Source organism: Lepidothrix coronata, unplaced genomic scaffold (genome assembly GCF_001604755.1).
Source record: "Lepidothrix coronata isolate B3197 unplaced genomic scaffold, Lepidothrix_coronata-1.0 Scaffold59, whole genome shotgun sequence".
NCBI lineage: Eukaryota > Metazoa > Chordata > Aves > Passeriformes > Pipridae > Lepidothrix > Lepidothrix coronata.
This window is the reverse complement of record NW_016690239.1, coordinates 5,124,840-5,144,381: the sequence shown is the minus strand read 5'-3', so window position 1 is coordinate 5,144,381 and position 19,542 is coordinate 5,124,840. Positions and strand designations below refer to the sequence as shown.

The 19,542-nt window shown below is 39.1% G+C and overlaps 1 protein-coding gene across 1 annotated transcript; it reads left to right on the top strand.

Moving 5' to 3' along the window:
• The first annotated feature begins 747 nt into the window (after positions 1 to 747).
• On the top strand, positions 748 to 19,053 carry MASTL (microtubule associated serine/threonine kinase like). Its single transcript, XM_017817163.1, has 12 exons — positions 748 to 930; positions 2,891 to 3,028; positions 4,474 to 4,613; positions 5,326 to 5,414; positions 6,748 to 6,854; positions 7,192 to 7,324; positions 7,886 to 8,058; positions 9,202 to 10,404; positions 11,219 to 11,357; positions 13,621 to 13,734; positions 13,825 to 13,926; positions 16,244 to 19,053. The coding sequence occupies exons 1-12, from the start codon at positions 748 to 750 to the stop codon at positions 16,399 to 16,401; spliced, it is 2,679 nt and encodes an 892-aa protein (XP_017672652.1). The 3' UTR covers positions 16,402 to 19,053.
• Positions 19,054 to 19,542: the final 489 nt, after the last annotated feature.

Sequence of the window (19,542 nt, the reverse complement as noted above, 5' to 3'; positions counted from 1 at the left end):
GAAGCAACAGAACACATTAATCTAACTCCTGATCACAAAAGACCTGCCCAGAGAGAAGTCTGCCACCACCAACCCAGAGAACACCAGGAGACAAGTAAGAACAGGATGGGTCGAGTTCTCTGACACACAAGCCCTCCTGGTTGTGCCATCTGGACACAGCTTTTGGAGCTATCAAGTATGCAAGTGTGAGAAAATCATAGAATCGTAGAGTATCGTGAATTGGAAGGGACCCAACAGGATTGTTGAGTTTAACTGCTGGCCCTGCGCAGGACACCCCAAGAATCACACCATGTGCCTGAGTGAATGTTGTGCGAATGCCTCTCGAACTCAGATGTGAGTGAAGCACAGGAGAAAATGAGTACGTGGGACCAAATTCAGTTGCTTCTTTCTAAATAAATATTATCTTCCAGTTCTTTAATCTCTCACCCCAAGTTCTGTTGAATTGTTACACTTTCGAGCTTCCCATGGAGAGCGGGCAGTCTACCTGCTCATGGCAAGTGGAGTTTCCAAACTGGAAACCGAGATGACAAACCGAGTAGTTATTAGCCGGATGACAGCTCCGGTCGCTGGTCGCTGTTCTAAACCCCCGGCGGGGCTGGTGCTGAGGGGCCGCTTTCAATCTCCGCGCACAACGGCGCGGGTCTCGCGAGAGCGCCCCTGGGGCCGTTGGTGACGGCGCGGGCGGGGCGGGGCGGGGCGGGGCCGGCGCCGCTTTGAATCGCAGCGGGCTTGGGGCGGGGGCGCGCTATGGGGACGGAGCGGCCCGAGGAGCCGGGGGGCGACGCCGCCACCACAGCCGCCGGTCCGAGGCGCGTCGAGGTCCCCCGGCCCCCATCCATCGAGGAGTTCACCATTGTGAAGCCCATCAGCCGCGGCGCCTTCGGGAAGGTGTACCTGGGCCGCAAGGCGGGCCGGCTCTATGCCGTGAAGGTGAGGGGTCGCCCGGGGTCGCGGCGTTGCCGGCTCCGCTCACTAGTAACCCTGTGTGGAAAGGGGGCGTCCCGGCGGGGCAGGAAGGCGCCGGGCCCTCAGCACGGGCCTCCCGCCTCTCGGGGGGAGCAGACGCCGTGGGAGCCCCCCCGGCTCTCGGGGAGCTGCTCTCGGGCACTGCCCGGTGCCTGGGTTCGTGCGGTCCACAGGGCTGTGCTCAGCCCTCATCGCGGCCCCGGGGCTTCCGTCAGGGGGGCTCTGGTAATGACAGCTGCTTTTAGAGGTACCTTAAGAGTCGAAGAAACTGCGCGAAAAGCCCCGCCAAGCGCTTTGCTTCTCCCTTGTGAACAGCTGCCGCAACTGAGCACCCTCAGCCGCAGCTGCCCGAGGGTGAGAGCACCGCCTCTGAGATGCGTGACGAGAACAAATCACGAAAAACACTGTTGCCGAGTACGCATTAAAAAAACAAACAAAAACCCTGTCGTGTTTTCTACTTTTATACACAAAGGGCTAAGATCTAAGTTTGTCAGCAGTAAAAACTTTACCAGTGATTTGTGCGAGCCTGACTTTGTGAGTAAAAGGATTATGACAAGCTGCGTAGTACACAAAGAAGAGGAAACGTAAAGCTAGTCATGCAAAAATAGATGTTGCTCTTTAGAGCTGTATGTGTCTGTTTACACTATTTTGTTATAAGCATTTTGAGATCAACGCATTTGTGTAAATTCTTTATCATTACTGCAGTGAGGTCTATGACTGGTTCACAACTACAACATTTAACACGTGCTAAATGTTTATTAAGGCCAATAGTTATTAAAAGTGTAATTTTATGCATTCCGTGGATGTCTTGGAATTTTTTTTTTATCATCTTTGATAATAGTGATGATAGCTATGGAAAATAATTTTCTGTGGTTTAGGTGCTGCATATAGAGTGGTTCAGTTGTGTTACTTTAGTATCATACTCTACTTTATTGAAAGTATTGTGACCTAAAAGCTTTTGTGGAAATCCTCTACCCCTACTGCAGAGAGACTTATGGGTTATTCAAACTACTGAATTTAATATATGCTAAATATTTTTACACCTAAGGTCAACATTTACATAGGAAGTATCAAATTTGAGCAGACTCAAGTTTTTACAGTTATGTTGCATAGAGAATGGATAAATTAAACTTGCTTTATTATCATCATATATATTTATGAAAAAGATGGTGTGCATGGGCAAACTTCTAATGTATATGCCATGCTTGCCTAAATACTTGTCAGCTGTGCTATTGTGCATCTTTTGTTCAGGGTTAATATTGGCTGAACTTATCATAGAGTGGAGTAATTCAAAGCAGGAATTGGAGCCTAAATCACAATTAAGTTTGTTATTTCTTTGTGATAAGTTGCATACCTTTGAGGTTTCTTCCCAAAGAAACAAATATTTTTTTTGTGTGACTTAATGTTTTTTTTTAATTTAAAATTTACAATTTTCTTGCTTTCTCTGCAAAGTTTAAGAATTAGAGGCTGGAATAGTTGCAGTCTTGCATTTGAGGATACCAAGATGGGATGGCTTACTGCTGCACTCTGTTTTCAGTTTCTGGTCTTATATCTCAGCTTCTGAAGAAAGACTTGGTCAGCAAGTGCCAATCTAAGTGTTGAACAGTTTCATGGTTCTGAGTTGTGTGCTGTGGATAAGAGGGTTAATTCAGTGCTGCTTAATTTCACATGCAGCCTAAACACTTATTTTCCAGTGTACACAATTGCAGTAAATCTTGGTAGTGTCATTTCCATTCAGGACTGAATTGGGAGAGCAGTGGGAATGGTTGTCTAATAACCTGTTGTTTAAAATTCTCTCCATGTATGAAGTCACAGGTCTGTTTCATATATGCAAGTTTTAAGTATATAGATAAATTAATTTGCTGAAGAACAGGTTGAGCAAATAAAAGAATGTTTGTCTACTTGATTTTGTTTTGTTTTTCAGGTGATGAAAAAAGCAGACATGATCAACAAAAACATGGTTCACCAGGTCCAGGCAGAGAGGGATGCATTGGCTCTCAGTAAAAGTCCTTTCATTGTGCACTTATACTACTCACTTCAGTCAGCTAATAACATCTACTTAGTGAGTAAAAAAATTTCTGTGGTCTTTTGTGATTGTCTTGAAAACGGAGTGTGAACTGTAGTGATATCTAGAAACATATTTTTATGGTAACAAGTGGGTATTCCTTAGTCACTTTTACTTTTTTCTTTCTCAGAATGGTTCAACAAGTAAAATATTTCTCTTCCCCGTTACCTTTGCACCCACATTCCCCTTTTTTACAGGAGAAGCTTTTCTAATAGCTAGTATGCCTTAGAAATATGTAGAAATCTTAGGGAAAACAAGAAACCATTCTGTTCAAGCAGAATCCAAATGACTGAAAGACTCTCCATGGCTCACTTAAAGGAAATCTGTTTTACGTGTTACCTGTGCTCAAAATTCATTATGGTAGTTGGCCTACATGACAAGAGGATGACTGAGTGGCAAAACCGAGTGCCAGTCTACATGGAGCACTGTGGAGCACAGTAGGACTTGTGTATAATGACCTCCACATAAGGTCCTATGGATTCAGGCTGTCTGCAAAGGGTCTGGCATAATTTGTCTCGATTGCTGTAAGCACACACAGCCAACAGTTTGATGATATTCTGAGGGGAGGTTGCTATGCACTCCTCCTACAATGCATTTGGAGTGTAAACAAAGGCTTCTTCTTCTGGAGTCTCTGAACTGCTTCATGCAGTAGAGGACTTCAGGGTGAAGGACTTGTGAAGAAAATGCTAGTCATGTCTGTGACTGTGTGTATGTATATATATAAATATATGGTAGAGTATTGTATATTGGAATCTAAGGACTGGTGAGATTTCCCAACCAAAACCCCATAAATGCATTCTTATCTTCAAAGAGTGAGTTTTTGAAGCCCTGCTGTCTTGTATCTTGAATATGACCTGGGCCATAATAATGTCTCTGTTTGCATAATGTTTTTTGGATGTGTGTGTTCTTTTTAGACACTGTCTTAAATGCACAGTAGCTATCACTGTATACATTTCTGGCAATTTGTACTTATTTTGCAAGGCTCAGGTCTGTATTTAGTATTGTGTATAAATACTTGCAAAATCAAATATTGAGATACTTTGATTTGTATAGAACAGGTTGTCAGTGGTCTTTGGCTTCAGGCCTTGAGTTTCACAGGAGTGCTCTGCATTTCATTTTCTATAATATAGAACTCTTTCTGTAGTCAACTCTCAAATAACTACTGTAGTCAGCTTTTAAATTAACTTCTGAGAGTAGCCTAGGCAAGTAAAATAAGCAAATGATCTATTAAAAAAAATGTTTCATGTTCTGTCATTTGAAGCCTTAATTATTTCATCCAAGTGAAAAGTATTGTGTGGGAAATCAAGTTTGCACAAGCCAGCTTCTATCAGCTTCTGCCCCTTAAAATAATATTTTTGTATGGGTGAAAGCTATTTTGTATTTTGATACTTGCAAATTTGAAATGTATTTTAAATTTTAAATTTAAAATGGTTGCATGGCAGGTGATGGAGTACCTTATTGGTGGAGATGTCAAATCTCTTCTCCATATTTATGGATATTTTGATGAAGAAATGGCTGTTAAGTATATTTCTGAAGCAGCATTGGCCCTTGACTATCTTCACAGGCATGGGATAATCCACAGGTAAAATTTTTTTTTTCCCCTTATAAATAAGTATTTGGTAGTTTGTGTTTTTAATTTCTTCGCTCTATCACATAACCAATCACCATTGTATTGTAACAGCTACCACAGCTGCCTCATTTGCATGTGTGTGCTGCAGCAATGTCATGAAACAACTCCTAAAATAAAATCTGTCTGTATGTGCTGAGCAGACAAATACACACTGCTCTCCCCTGCCTGCTCTTTCCCAGTCCAGAGGTGTATCAGCAGCTGTGTTAGTTCAGGGAACCTCTGGGTACTGCAAACATGTAACAAAGGGACGCTGACTACCCAAACGCTCCCCCTGTAGTGAGAGTTCTTTTTGCATTCAGCAGTGGTACGGAGAACACACCTGAAAACTGTCGCTAGAGGTTTGCTTGTCACTTGTAGGAGCTCCACATTAGTAAGTTATGATAGTGGTACTCAGGAAAAACATTTGTTAAACCTGCTGAAACACAAATGCGCAGCTCTTGGTGACATGCATAGAGGTTTTACAAAGCCTGAGATGTTCATACTGTGTTTAGTGCTAGATATGTTGTTTTGGCGTATTCCTCTAATTGGAATCTTCTGCTGGGTAAGAGATGTTACTGAGAAACAGCTATAACCAATGTTTTGTATTGAGTGTTTCTGGTCACTTGACTTTCTTAATGTTGCTTAGTGGTCTTTTTGCTGACTTCAACTATATTCATGTTTTCAGGGATCTGAAGCCAGACAACATGCTCATTTCTAATCAGGGCCATATAAAGTTGACAGACTTTGGGCTTTCCAGAGTTACTCTGAACAGAGGTAAGAGTTGTCTGCATACTTTTGGTTGTATTAGAATGTATTTTTGGGTCACATTTCTGTATTCTTGAATGTTTGCATCTCTGTAGAGGGGAGCTTTCAATAATAAGTGCAAATTTTGCACAAATATCTCATTTCTAGCAGGCAAGTACCGATAAGCTACGTGCTAGTAAAGGGTCTGCTCTATACATTGCACTTCAGAAGATAAATAATTTATTCTTTGCAACAAGGTTGTATGAAATATAATCTAGAACCATTTCTCTTGAGGGGTATGGATTTCAAATTTTTCTGAAGTTCACAGAGAGAAATCAGTGGGTAAATGAATTACTCTGGCTTTTTCTTGGTGTTTCTCTGACTACTTTTGTCCTTCAGTTCGTGTTTCTCAGTCCTTGAATTTCCAGTAAATTAGCTGAGGCATTGCAGACATTAGTGTGAGGGACAGGGGTCCATAACAGAAGATTAAATCAGTGCTTTGACATGCTCCTTTCAAGTAGCAGTAAATATAGTTGAATAGTCAAATGACTGCCTGGCACAGGTGATAGACTTCAGGTCTTTAATGTGAATAGCTGGTTTCTGAACTAGTTTGTAACTCCAACCCCTTGGCCAGATTGTCCAAACTTACGCTGCACAGCACCAGCTCTGGTTTTTTTGAGACAGTTGCTGGTGGGTACAACCTTTTTAAACATTTAAAGGAATGCCAAAATTCAGAGTTGTCTATGGTGTTTCTTCTTCATTGTTTTAAGAATATGAAGGAAAATCCTAAGTATACTGTATTTTCTATAATGTACTGCTTTAAGTGATGTTCTGATGACAGATTATTGTGTCTAATTGAACATGATATGGAATCCATAAGCCTACTTACTGCTAGTGAGCAAAAAAAAAGGTTCTAAAGTTGAATTTTAACCTATGAAAAATTCTTCTGTAGCTTTTTTGAGATGTCTTTTGGAGAGATGGCAGGCTTTGAACCAAATTTACCATCTTAATCTGTGGGCTGTAGGCTGGAACTGATGCCTAAAAACCAAAGCTGGTATCAAGTTAGAAAATGTAACACTTCCAGCATAGTCTATTGGAAAAGAATTTGGACTTTTACAATTTCTCTGTGTATAAACTATAACTTTATGGTGGATGTACAGGAAGAAACAGCTTGTGTTGAGTAAGAATGTATAGGTACATCTTCAGTTGGGTTTGGTGTCTTCTTTTGTATATTTGTTGTGCATATGACTTTTTTTTTTTTTTCCTCTTGATAAAACTTAAGGAAATGTCTGCAACTTTGCTGTTTTTTTAATAGCAAAATGAAAACCTGACCTGTTTGGGGTTGTTTTTTGTCTGTTTGTAGAGATAAATATGATAGATATCCTTACTACACCATCAATGGCAAAGCCAAAGCAGGACTATTCGCGTACTCCAGGACAATTGTTGTCTCTTATCAGTTCTCTGGGCTTTGTAAGTAATTGTCACTGTCTTTGAAGTACTTAATTCTTTTAGTTTACTTACTATCTTAAATTTAATAATAGGCATGATAAGGCTATTTTTGCATCTCTTCTGCCAGGTGGTAGAATGACTTATTATACATTTCTAGTACTTTAAAGTTCTGAAGTGATTACGTTGGTCTATATTTTGAGTTGCTGACTATCAGTTGTGCTTCAAGGTCTGGTAAATGGGCATGGCCAAGCTCCAATGCAAACATCATAATGACTGTGTGAAGTTACATTCTCAGCTCTGGATTGAGTGTTTGTTCAGACTCCATTTATTTTTAACTATGTTTCTTCCTGCTTGTTAGTATTCTCCTGTTGGAATGAAAATGCCAGCGCGCAATTCAAGTCAATCATCTGACAGTTTGCATGGAGTGGTTTCTCCCTTACCTATGGTCCAGAAGGAAAATACCCCTCTTTCAACTAAATTATTCAAAACACGTGAGTATACCAAGCCTTGTGCTGAGGGAATACTCTGGCTCTAAGGTTGTAGTCTTTTAATTTTATGTTAGTAGTTTGGACCCACTTCATAAAAGGTGTGTTACTACTAGTGTCTACCATTCCTCCAGTGTTTTTCTTCTGACATGTTTTCACCTACACTACTTATGCCATCTTTGATGGTTTTTCGTGTTTTTTTTCAAATCACAACCACTGAATTCAATACCACCACAGAAAGCGTCAGTTCTTGACATACTTTCATTGAAAATTATTTAATATTGCAATGAGTGCTTTCCTCTAAATTGTCTTTTCTTGCAGCTTTCTCATTTCTAACCTGAAATGAGAAAGAAGACAACTATGCTGGTAATATTGCTTTTTACGTTCTTGGCAAATCTCTAATTCAAAAAAGGTGTAAATTGACTATGTGGGAAAGATGACAAGAGAAATTATGTTGTCATGGAAAGCTTTCCATAACTTCCTTGGATGTGAAAGCTTGACATAGTGTGAAGCCGGTCAATTTGTATCAAATTTTGTCAACATTTGAATTTTTTTTTTTCCTTCAAGATCTTGATAATTCTCAATTAACACCTGTGATGCCAGCAAGAAGTTTGACTCCTACTCTACTTCAGTCAAGAAAGAGGTTTGGTACTTGCAGTGTTAGTAGTGAGTCCCACACACACCTGTCCAGTGTGGAATCAGAATGCTGCAGCAGCCCCAGGCAGGAGAAAGATGTAGAGGTCAGGACTGTTTCATCTTCCCACTAAAAATTAAAGTTAGTTTGTACTTGTGTATGCAAATCTCCTCTACTTACTAACACGTACTTTGAGCACAGAGAAAGGAGCAGGGGTTGTAATTCTTGTTGAGTAGGATTTTGGATCAAAGTGATACAATTTTTTCTTCAAACAAATATTAGTCCTGTGTAACATAATAGGAAAAGCAGATGTTAGAGCCTGCTGCAAAGCAGTGAAAGGGAAGGCTTCTACTGGCCATCACTGGTTTGCGCCCTGCACAGGTGGGCAATGCTGGGAGCAGTGGCTTATTTGGAAGTTGATCTTATCCCTAGAGCTTTATTTGCTCAGCATACAGACAAAATCACTTCTTTAAAACACAGAACTTGGGAAAATAAGAAAAAAATACACTTCAAACTTCTACTAGCTGTTCAAACGAAAGAGTTTAAAGTTTTTTATTCTGAAGAGTTTTGTATCAACTAACCTAACACCAGTAATTGTAGCTGATACAAAATACTTTCTCCTATTTTAAACTGTTAATGAAATTCTGTACAAATACAGACCTAAAAGAAAATGCTGCTTTGCTAGGTAGTCTTTTGCCATAATTCTTATTTAGATCATACAGAAAAACTTAGATTTAAAACAATATATAATTCTTTATCTGTCTGTTTCTCAAGGCCTTGGTTGTATTATTGTGTTATCAAAATATTAGTAATATCAGATTTTCCTTTTGTCATCTCTGAAGTGTAATATGCCACAGGGCAGTATGATGGAGTTGTTTGCTTTGGGCTTTCTTGGAAACTGAAAACTTCTGTAGCTTAACTTCTTAACATAAAATGACAAATACAACTTCAATTCCTGTATTTTTTTCATCCTTAGGCATTTAAAAATACTGCATTTTCTACTATATTCTAGCAAGTTTATTTTATGTTCTTAAGAAAAGTCCAATTATCAAGTTATCCTTAATTTGGTTTTGACTTTTTTATTTTTAAATGTTATGTCATGTTTGTCACTAGTAGTGGTTAGAATAAGTAATGCTTGCAAATCTGCATTTCGTTATGGAAGTGAAAATCAAGAATTTCAAAGACACATTTCTATAGTGCTGTAATCCTATTTTTCTTGATTCTTAAAGCTTAATATGCTCATTTGCAGCACAGTGAAGATGAACCTAGTTCTGCAACGTGCAAAACAAATAACAGTGGGTCAGCTCTCCCTTCGAACGTTGAGTTAACAAATAGCAAAAGTACTGAAGTTTTAAAGAAAAAAGAACTTGAATCTGCTGTTTCTCCCATTGTCAGAAATGATTCTGACTGTAGGCAGAAGTTGGGAAGTGAACATTCGAATATAACAGATACATTTTCTTACTGTACCTTTCACATCCAGTGTGGTTATGGGAGTATTTCTGAAAAGACTTGGGAAGAAAACGTCTGTGTAAATAAAAGAAAGATAACTGATGAAACAGCAGAAACTTCCAATCCACAACAGTCATCTTCAAGGCAGAATGAACCTTTCAAAGAGGAAGAAATTTTTGAAAAGCCAGGTGTTAAAAGAGGCTTTGAATTAGTTGATACCAGTCCTTGTCAGGAACTTAACTATGTTAAAAAAAGCAATGCAGAATATAAGCGTGGCTGTCATATCTCAGAATTTTCAGCAAACAATAGGACGGGTTTGACAACAGAAATTCAGTCCTTAGTGCTCTGTAATGATGGATGCCCACGTGACACCTGCGAAAGCAACCAGCAAACAGAAGGATCACTTACTCCAACTATAGTCAAAAATCTTATGTGTGATCTGGATACAGACTACAGAAAGGATGATGAAAAGGAGTACATGAACTCAAGTTTTTTAGACACTGACGATGAAAAACCGTCAGGAATCCTCAATGCAGACTCTGATGTATTTACCGACATGTCTGTTACAGAAAGCCATTTAGAAAAGCAGCTTTTAGATTTGGACAAAAGTGTTAAAGACCTCTCCTTTGAGGAGCCAAAACCTGAAGGTGCACTGATAACATCACCAAAGTCCCAAGATGCCTCACGAAGTGGAGAGGAAGCACATACAGTCCAGGACTGCAAGCTGTTACATCATGAGAAGGATAACGACCAGAAACACGGGGAAGGAGCTTACCTTAACACAGTATCTCCTCCTTCAGAAAAGATGATGGAAGCACTGAGTCTCTTAAAAAAAAGTGCTGTTGTTTTTCGAAGTTATAATAGTCCAATTAATATGTCCAATGTATCTGAGCCGTGTAGCATGGCTTCTTTAGATATAATGGATCTTTCACCTGCTTGTAGTGGCTCTTACCCAACGGCTATCACTCCGTCACAGAAAGGAAGGCCATATCAGACCTATCAGGTAGGTAAGGAGACATGTGGAAACTTCGTGCACGCGTTATAACATTAGCAACCTGAAATTATTTCAGTTGTAAATTTAGGGAAAACTCAAGTAGTTTGAGATAGCCTGTCAACAAAAGTCACTTTGACAGACCTTCTCTTACTGCACTTACATGGCCAAATTTATAATTTCTTGTAAGAGTTTAGTAATAACTATTCATTGGTTTGCCTGTGGCTCAAAATGCGTTGACTGTTGACCTCTTTGAGAAATCCATTGCTGTTACAGTGAACTGATAAAAAAAGCCTGTGCTATTTCTATCTCATTCTACTTTTAGTACAGTGTGGTATTTCCTTTGAGCAGTTACAGGTTTTCTGATGTAATGGGAAGTCTTTGATTATTATTTTTTTTCTTTTTTAATCCTGCACCCCTCCCAAGACAGTTTGTAAATGCTGTTCAGCTGCTAGTAGCTGCCACTCTGCCCACTATTTTCCTTTTTTTTGTCTTGGTAAAAGTGATGGTGTAATGTATACTGTCAAGTGCCAGTTACAAGCCTATTACAAAGATTGATATAAAGAGTAATAGCTGCTGTGGACTTACACTGGAGGAAGAACTTAGGGATAAGTTTCTTGAAGAATAGGCATTTTAACTTTATGCTTCAAGATTGTTGAGATAAAGCAATGGAAGCACATTTTACATGTACTTTTCAGGGAATATTTTGTGACATGTTCTTGGCTTAAACTTGAGTAACAACTACTATATCCATTACTAAACCTGGAGATGGGAGTTTCTCAGCTGGTTTTGTTTGGCATCTGAAATCTTTGTTGCATCTTTTAAGACACCTTGTCAGGGGGATGCTGGCACACCATATCGGACTCCGAAGAGTGTAAGAAGAGGAGCTGCCCCAGTAGAAGGTGAACGCATCCTAGGGACCCCAGATTACCTGGCACCGGAGCTGCTTTTGACAAAGCCTCATGGTAAGACAAACCAGCCGTTTGTCAGTACGTGAAAGGTGACATATTTACATTCCTGAGTGTCTCTAGAACTGAAAACCCTTCAAGTAATAAGATAGTGAATTTTTCAAAAATAGTTAGTGCTTAGCTTTTGCCATTACCCATTACCTTCTGTGAAGCTACGGTTTTCTGGCTTTGGAACTTCAAATTTTCCCTTACTAAACACTTCCTGTGTTGTTGAGTTGCTTGTAAATGTAGTTTTAATCCTAAATTAATCATGTTACAGAATTATTTTATTTCTGTTTCTAACTTAGATTTAACATTGCCATCTTCCTTTATTGTGGAGTTACTACCTTGAGAAAAAACCTGCATTCCAATGCTTTCAGAGAATCGTACATGATATTTGATGTTTATATTTGTTAGATTTTTTTTTTTAATAATTATAATATTCTTACTTCGTTGTCTTTTCATATGCAGGGACTGTGATCTCTGGTGAGTTTTCTATATTCTGTGCAGGAATGAAGTATTCAGCATAACTGAATAGTCAAAGTATAATTAGATCACAATTTCCAAGAACATTGTTTGGGTGAACAATGTTCTTATATAGAAAGACATGTCCAATATGCACTCCACATAAAAATGTCTGATGCTCCCACACAGATTCAGGAAACATCAGTGTCAGTGTGACTAAGCTATCAGAATTCATACATGTAAGCGTACACTTCAGAAGGAAAGTCAGCATTCTTAAAGAAATTGTGGAAATAAGCCAGAGACACTTTTCCTCGCTCTTTTAGGTTATGTAGTCAGTCTGATTTACTTTATCTATGGGTGAAGAAGGCTCAGATGCTCAAGACCTCATATTTCTACTTCTTGCTTCAAATCATAGAATATCCTGAGTTGGAAAGGACCCAAAAGGATCACCAAGTCCAACTCCTGGTCCTGCACAGGACACCCCAAGAATCACACCTTGTGCCTGAAAGCGTTGTCCAAACACTTCTTGAACTCTGTCTTGAACTTGGTGCTGTGACCACTTCCCTGGGGAGACTCTTCCAGTGCCCAGCCACCCTCTGGGTGAAAAACTTTTTCCTAATATCCCATCTAAACCTCCCCTGACATAACTTCATGCTGTTCCTTGCATCACATTTAGCAGGGATATGGTGGTAGTAAATCTAATCTTAGTTAAACTTCGTGTAGAAAAAAAATCCCTGCTGAAACCTGTGTTACTACACTGTTCAGAGTTGTGATCTTATTAGACTTTGACTGGAGCTGGGAGTGTTTTAACTGAACATCCAAGTAGTCTAACAAGTGTGAGTGTGATCTCACTGCTGCGATGTGCTTGGCTTGGTGGGCCACTCTTACTGCTGTTACAAGTTGCTAAAAGTGCATTAGATTACTAGTTAAACATTTTGCTTTTCAGCATCTCAAAACTTAACAGTAGTCCTCGTGAAATGGCTCAAACCATTTGTTTTCTGAACTTAGAGGTGTCTTAATGTTTTTTATATGCAAAAAAATCCAAGAGCAATTAGACTTACTGCCTTTCAAAGTTGATGTTTTACAGCATCTATTCTGGCATCTGTTCTTTACACAGTGGAGCGGGCATGGCTCAAAGATGCAGAAGGCTTAGAATGCATGCAGCGGTGCCTGGGATTGCTTTGCTGGGTTGTGTTTGTGTGGATTATTAAAATGGGATTGACAAAAAAACCCTCCCTGCAATGTGGAAAACCAAAACTATTTCATAACAAAGAAGAGATAGCTAGGAACTACACATTACCCTAATCAATTCAATTCAATGAAAAGCAATTCCAGCATCTTGTGTGCTGCCTCATCTCTGTAAGTTGTCTTCAAGATATTCACATAAATTTAGGCAAATAAAAACTTATGTTCAGTAGTTTGAATTCTTGGAATTTCTCAAAGAACTGAGAGGAAGATACAGGCTACAACATAGAGCCAAGTCTAGAGCAGTCATTAGGCAGCTGTTTCTTGTCACAAAACAATCTCTTGGAGAAGTCAGCTCCTGGATTCTGACAGGAGTTCATAATTAGATTGTTAATAAGAGTCCCCTAGCTTTTATCAGTAAACCCAGTGTTATCTATAATGAATTAAGAAGCAGAGTGGCTTTAAAAAAACCTTTAATGTATTTTTAATCTGCATGAATATTAAATACAACTTGTTTTGTCTTTTCCTTCATTTTCAAGAAATTTTTAGAATTTAAACACTCTTCAATCTGCCATGGCTAATCTTCAAGTCTTTGCAAATACTATTTGTGTAAGTGGGTTTCTCTTATCAGGTTCTGCTGTAGACTGGTGGGCCCTCGGAGTTTGTCTGTTTGAGTTTCTGACTGGAATTCCACCTTTTAATGATGAAACACCAGCACAGGTTTTCCAAAATATTTTGAAAAGAGGTAATCTGTTTCAGTAATCAGGGTAACTATGTTTTTCCAACATTTGTTTTATAGTTTGAGTTACCAACTCATCTGCATTTTTGTCTGTAGATATTCCCTGGCCTGAGGGTGAAGAAAAGCTGTCTGATAACGCCCAAAATGCAATAGATATTCTTCTAACAATTGACACTACTAAGAGAGCTGGACTGAAAGGTTAGTATAAAAATTGTGTTCTTTGCAACTAATTGCAAATTGCAAAGTGGTGATGTCCTCCTCCTGAAACTTAGACTAATAAACTTCAATGCCTAATTAGGTTTAGTGCATGTTTAGTGTTTGACATCTGACGTACCAAAGTTCTCTCTTATCTAACTCTAACTTGGAGTTCTTAACCTAAATGATTTTGGGAACCTTGATTAAAAGCCTGTTTTGGCTCCAGTTTGGGAGAGGATCCTCCTACAACAGTTAATTCAAAGAAGTTTTTACTTAGGAATCAGCCTGTCTTTGAATGCATAGAGGAGTTGGACAATATATACTATACAAAGTCTACATATATTTTTCTTTTTCCCCTTTTAGAAGGACTTGAATGTTTGTCGTTGTTAACAGTGACTATGTTATATAAAAAGAACTGATAACATGAAGGAAGCTTAGAGTGAGATGTTTTGGAAATAGATGAAGAAATCTTATGAGAGAACCGTGCAAGAAATCACTAGAGAAGGAAATGGCTATGGAAATTCTTACTCATAAAGAGATTAAAACGCTAGAAGCTAAAACCAGGCCAGATCAAATTAGAGGAGGCACATGAGTGTAAATGAAGGTCATGATGTCAGCAGAAAATTCTGTGGCTTTAATGTCTCCCAAAAAGCAGTTTGAAGGTGTTATAGTCAAACACAAGTTATTGCCTTTATTCCTGGATTTTGGAGTGAAATCCAATTGCTTGTCAGGGAAAGAAATTTAAACTAAGTCACATAATGGTTTCTTCCAATCTGAAATTCTTGGAAATTCATTCTTTGTCAAGCCTTATAACTGGATCTGATCTCTTTGTCCAGTTTATAGGCCACTGATGTGAAGTTGGCTGAGTAGTTTTCAGGACAACCATTAAGTTTCTCTCGTTGTACCTAAGTTTCCATTGCTGTCATCTTCTCTCCCCTCCCCAATACACATGCTCTCCCTTTTTATTGCTATAGCATGAAGCCTTACTTACTGAGAAACCCCAGTTATGTCATGTCCTACTGCTATGCTTCTATGAGTTCAATCTCTCCAGATAAGCAGCTTTAAAGTAGGTTTTGGTAGACAACACTGATATCTGGTGTTGGTTTGGTTTTTGCTCCTCTCTTCAGTCTTGTGAGCAGGAGTTGAGTGCCAGCTGTGGTACACATGAGTATCTTGGGAAGAGACAAAGAAGTTTGGTTTTACCTTCTTGGCCAAAGGCAGCTTCTGGTGCATGAGAACTTTAAGAGCAGAACTACATACAGTTCTGAGATAGTGGATCTGTGCAATGCCCTGCTGCTTGTGTGGCTGCTGAAGCCATTAGAAGGAGATAAAAGACTCACTCTGCCTTTTGTCTAAAATAAACTTTTAATGTTATGTTGTTGTATTTGTTCAGGAAATGCAGAAATAATAAATGTTAATGTCTTACTGTCTATCAGCTAAAAGCCTGTGGTATGTGCTTAGATGTACATTTGTAATGAGTGTCTTGGTCAAACGTCCACCTTGTTCAAATGTGATTATTTTTTTTTTTTAATTTTTTTCACCTGTCCTGTTTCTGCTATTTGCTTTTGATTTTTGTGGTGCAGGTGATAAAAACATGGTTTTGTATCCCAGTTAGATGAAAAGGTGTTTTATTGGATTTAATCAAAGTAGCAAAGTCATTTTGATAAGGGACTGGTATTTCCATGTTATGCAGAATTCATATCAGAACCTGCGTGCCAGAAGGTCACCTTGTGGTCAGAATGGACAGGGCAGGGGAGTTCTGCTTGAGTCAGAAAGTCCGGCAGCTTGGTTAGTTATCCCATCTTTGGGCTGGGAAAGTGAAGTCTGGTGGTCTGTGGTAACTTCACCATAAGGGCATTTAGACTTCTGTGTCTGGTGTTTGGCCAAAGGGGATTGTGCAAAGCAGAGGAGGTAATGAAATCCATGAGACAGCAAAAGAAAGAGGACCTGGAGTGGTGATGGGTGGGAGTGACTCCCACATGTTTACTCAGCACAGAACTTTGGTAAAATTATAAACAGACTTTGAAGTGATGCTTAGAAATTGTCTGGTGCCCCAGCATGAGAAATGTCTCTGGGACATCTCTGATCCGCTCTGTGTGGAACAGGTTCCCTGGACAGGGGAAGGCAGCTAGTTGGCAGGACAACAGTTTGATGCCACTGAGGTTGGGGGTAATCAAAGCCCAATTGCAATTTGCACTTATATGAATTTCTAAAAAGGAATATAGAGCAAATTTAGTGACAGTTATGCATAAGGGAACAAAGTGCCTATGGGGCTTGGCCATGAGGAAGTTTATAATGCTTATGTGAACTTCTGTTCCAGAGCTGAAACGTCACCCCCTCTTTCACAGTGTGGACTGGGATAATCTGCAGAATCAAACCATGCCGTTTATACCTCAGCCGGATGATGAAACTGATACCTCTTACTTTGAAGCAAGGAATAATGCTCAGCACCTGACTGTGTCTGGATTTAGCTTGTAGCATCAAGATAAGTGAACATTCTCCATGGTTTTGCACACTTACAGGTTATCTGGCAACACTAGTTTGGTCTTAACTAAGTTTCCTTGCCAAATTTAGTGTGTTTTACATGACCAGTCTTTTTATTATAGTCTCCTTTATTCTAAAGTGAAACTATTGTATGTAACTGGTATCAAGTGCCTTTTGTGGGCTCACTGCACCTTACTAAGAAGCCAGAACATTGAATGTCTTGGAGCTGGTAACTCCTGACAATGATGGGGCTTTTGCATAGCAATGAGTAATTCCAGTTAGGAGGTGTGATGTTATTTCCCAGCTAAACATAATATGGAAAGGACAAAAATGCATACTAACTGTATCTATTGGCAGTTTGCTGTGATGACAGGCTGGGTTGGAAGCACTCCTTAAACTCTGTTAAATAAATCCTCTGCTCAAATTGTTGCATTGTAACCACTTGGGCTGTACGAAGCTGGACTCAACATACATTTTAGCAGTTACTAGTTTTACCTAGAAAATGCCCAGTGTGTGTGTGCTCACTGCTGTCAGATGTCAGCTAACAGGTGATTTTGGTTTTTAACAAGTGAAGCAGTATTCATACTGAACCTGCTATATACTGAAGACTATTATGTACTGCAAACTCACAGATTGTTCTGCAAACTCACGAGAGCTTAGATTTTTACTAGAACGTAAGATAGAAGTGTATATTCAGTATTATAAATCTGAATTAGATTAAAGTATACTTATACCTATCTTTAAATGCAACACAAAACTTGTATCTGCTAGGTTTCAGAGGTTTATTTTTAGATAATTCTGTTTAAATAATCTTCAGTGTTTTTGTTGCATAGGTACCTTTCTCTGCTAACTGAATGAAGATTTTAATTTTTCAGGTTTGTACTTGTTAGATAAAAATCACAGATGCCAGCCAAGGGCCACGTGCCAGCTGAGCATTTTACTACTGATTTTTGCCAAGTGGTAAAAGTAGTTTCATGCACTGACCCCTTCTGTAGCAGTAGCAAGTTGTCCTTTCATTACCCTGCTTCCTGGAAGACAGGATTTATTGATGCAATTCTGAGCAAACAGTGTCTGCTAGGCTTCCTGCTGTCCCCTCAGGTTGCTGGGAAAGGAATGGGAAAGGTGAAGAAAATGGAAGTTTCCTAGAAAAACCTAAAGAGAAGCGATTCTTAAGAGCTCAAAATGACTAATCCCAGCTCTAGGTATGATAACTCAAACATGTTGTAAAACATACAGCGAGTCTCACTCCTTTTGCTAAGGATTGCAGTTTCAGAAAACTTCTAAATTGTTCAGTCTCTTACTCCTGTTACATGAAAAAGGTGCCAACAAATTAATGCACTACTGAAGCAATATCCATAAACAATGTTCTCTGAATGTGATGAGAAATTCTTTGGTTTCTGCTGTACAGTTGAAATATATAAATTGGGGTAGGAGGGATACCTTAGGTTATGTAATCACTGGTGTTTTATAAAATTTATTCTTCCATTTCTAGTAATCTGATTTAAGAAAGTGACTATGATTACATGTTGAGTAAATAATATAAACTGAACACCACACCAGCTCTTTATCTTCAGTGCTTTACAAATGGTTACACCTGTTCCCATTTTGCAGTATAACATGTTCCCATCAAGGTGGAAAAACTTGTTGCAGTGGTATGGTCTTTTAAAGAAAACCTCTAACCCCTTGAAACAGTTCTGAATCAGTCACAAAGGTCAAGTAAGCTTCTGTAAAAACCTTATTCTAAAAGAAAATTGTTAGTTTTCTACCTGTTGATTAATGCAATACAAAAACATAGATTCTGTAAAAACAGTAAAAAGACCAACAGACAAATCCAAATATTTAGTATAAAGTTACCACTACAGTGGTGTCCAAAACTTAAATTCTGCACCATCAGCACTGAAGATGTGCAATACCCCGTTCTCTTCAGTATCTTGCATTTATCTTGCTTATAGCAAACATGGAGTTGAGTGTAACATGTTGATTGTTGGGGTTTGTGGTGTGATTTTGTTTGTAGTTGGTGGTTTTTTAGCTTTGTCGTTCAACATGGAATTCCTTGTCAACTCTCAGTTTTGCCCCACTTGTTGCATCACTTGAAATACTACAGGTAAAAGTGCAAAAAGCTATAATGTGGTAGCTGGAAGAGATTTAAGGCTCGTTCTCATTAGTAATTATTTACAAATAATTAAGTAAGCTGATTAATTAATTAATTAAGTTTCTGATCCTTAGAAGCTGTGGAACATATCACTTTGCAAGTACTCCAGCTGTTACATGGTGCTTCCTGAAGGCCTAAACTTGATGTGCATGACCTACATATAAACTGTAGCTTCCAGTTTATCTTGGGAGACAGTTTACCTGCCATTAGCACAGGCCTGTCCATCTAAGAACTACTGCAGAGATCAGTGTCACACTTTGTTATACAGAAATAGCAGTCTTGGACAGTTACTCCTACCCCTTACTTGCTGTTGGGCTCCCCTGTACAGTGCAGTGTTCGGGGGCCAAGATGCTGAATGCCCTGTGTTATTGAGTCAGGAGATTCCAATTTCAGCATGATCTGGTTTACCTACGGTTACTCTTGCAATGAAATGCGTTCTTTTCCTCTCAAAAAAATTTACTTTGCACGTTTTGTGTAAATATATTAAAAAAAATGTTCTATTAAATAAAATATTGTTGTTCTTTAAACTGGTATACTTTTGACCCTGCTGGGAACATGGGAAGTGGATTTCACACAAGGAAACTCCATTTCCTACTACCTCAGCAAGGAGTGATTTTGTGTAGGGAAATAACAAATACTTTCTAGTACAGGTGTGTACGGCCTTCAGTTCATAACTTGCTGTTCATAACCTCTGTCTGCAGTCTTTACTAGAAGCTACATTTGTGTACTTAATGGCAGGAGAGCAAAGTCCTAAGCTGGCCTGTAATGCCTTCTGGGACCCTCCTCCTCCTCTGTGGTAACTAGAATGATTCAAAAAAAGATGGTCATCTCCTCAGCACTTGCTGTGCTGCCACAGGAGCAGAGGAGAAGAAACAAGGCCCTGAGCATGGAACAGCTGCACCATGCACACTTACATCTGGCTCTGCTTTGGTTCTATTATCAACATTTAGTGGGTGGAATGTCTCCAATCTGGTTTTATACAG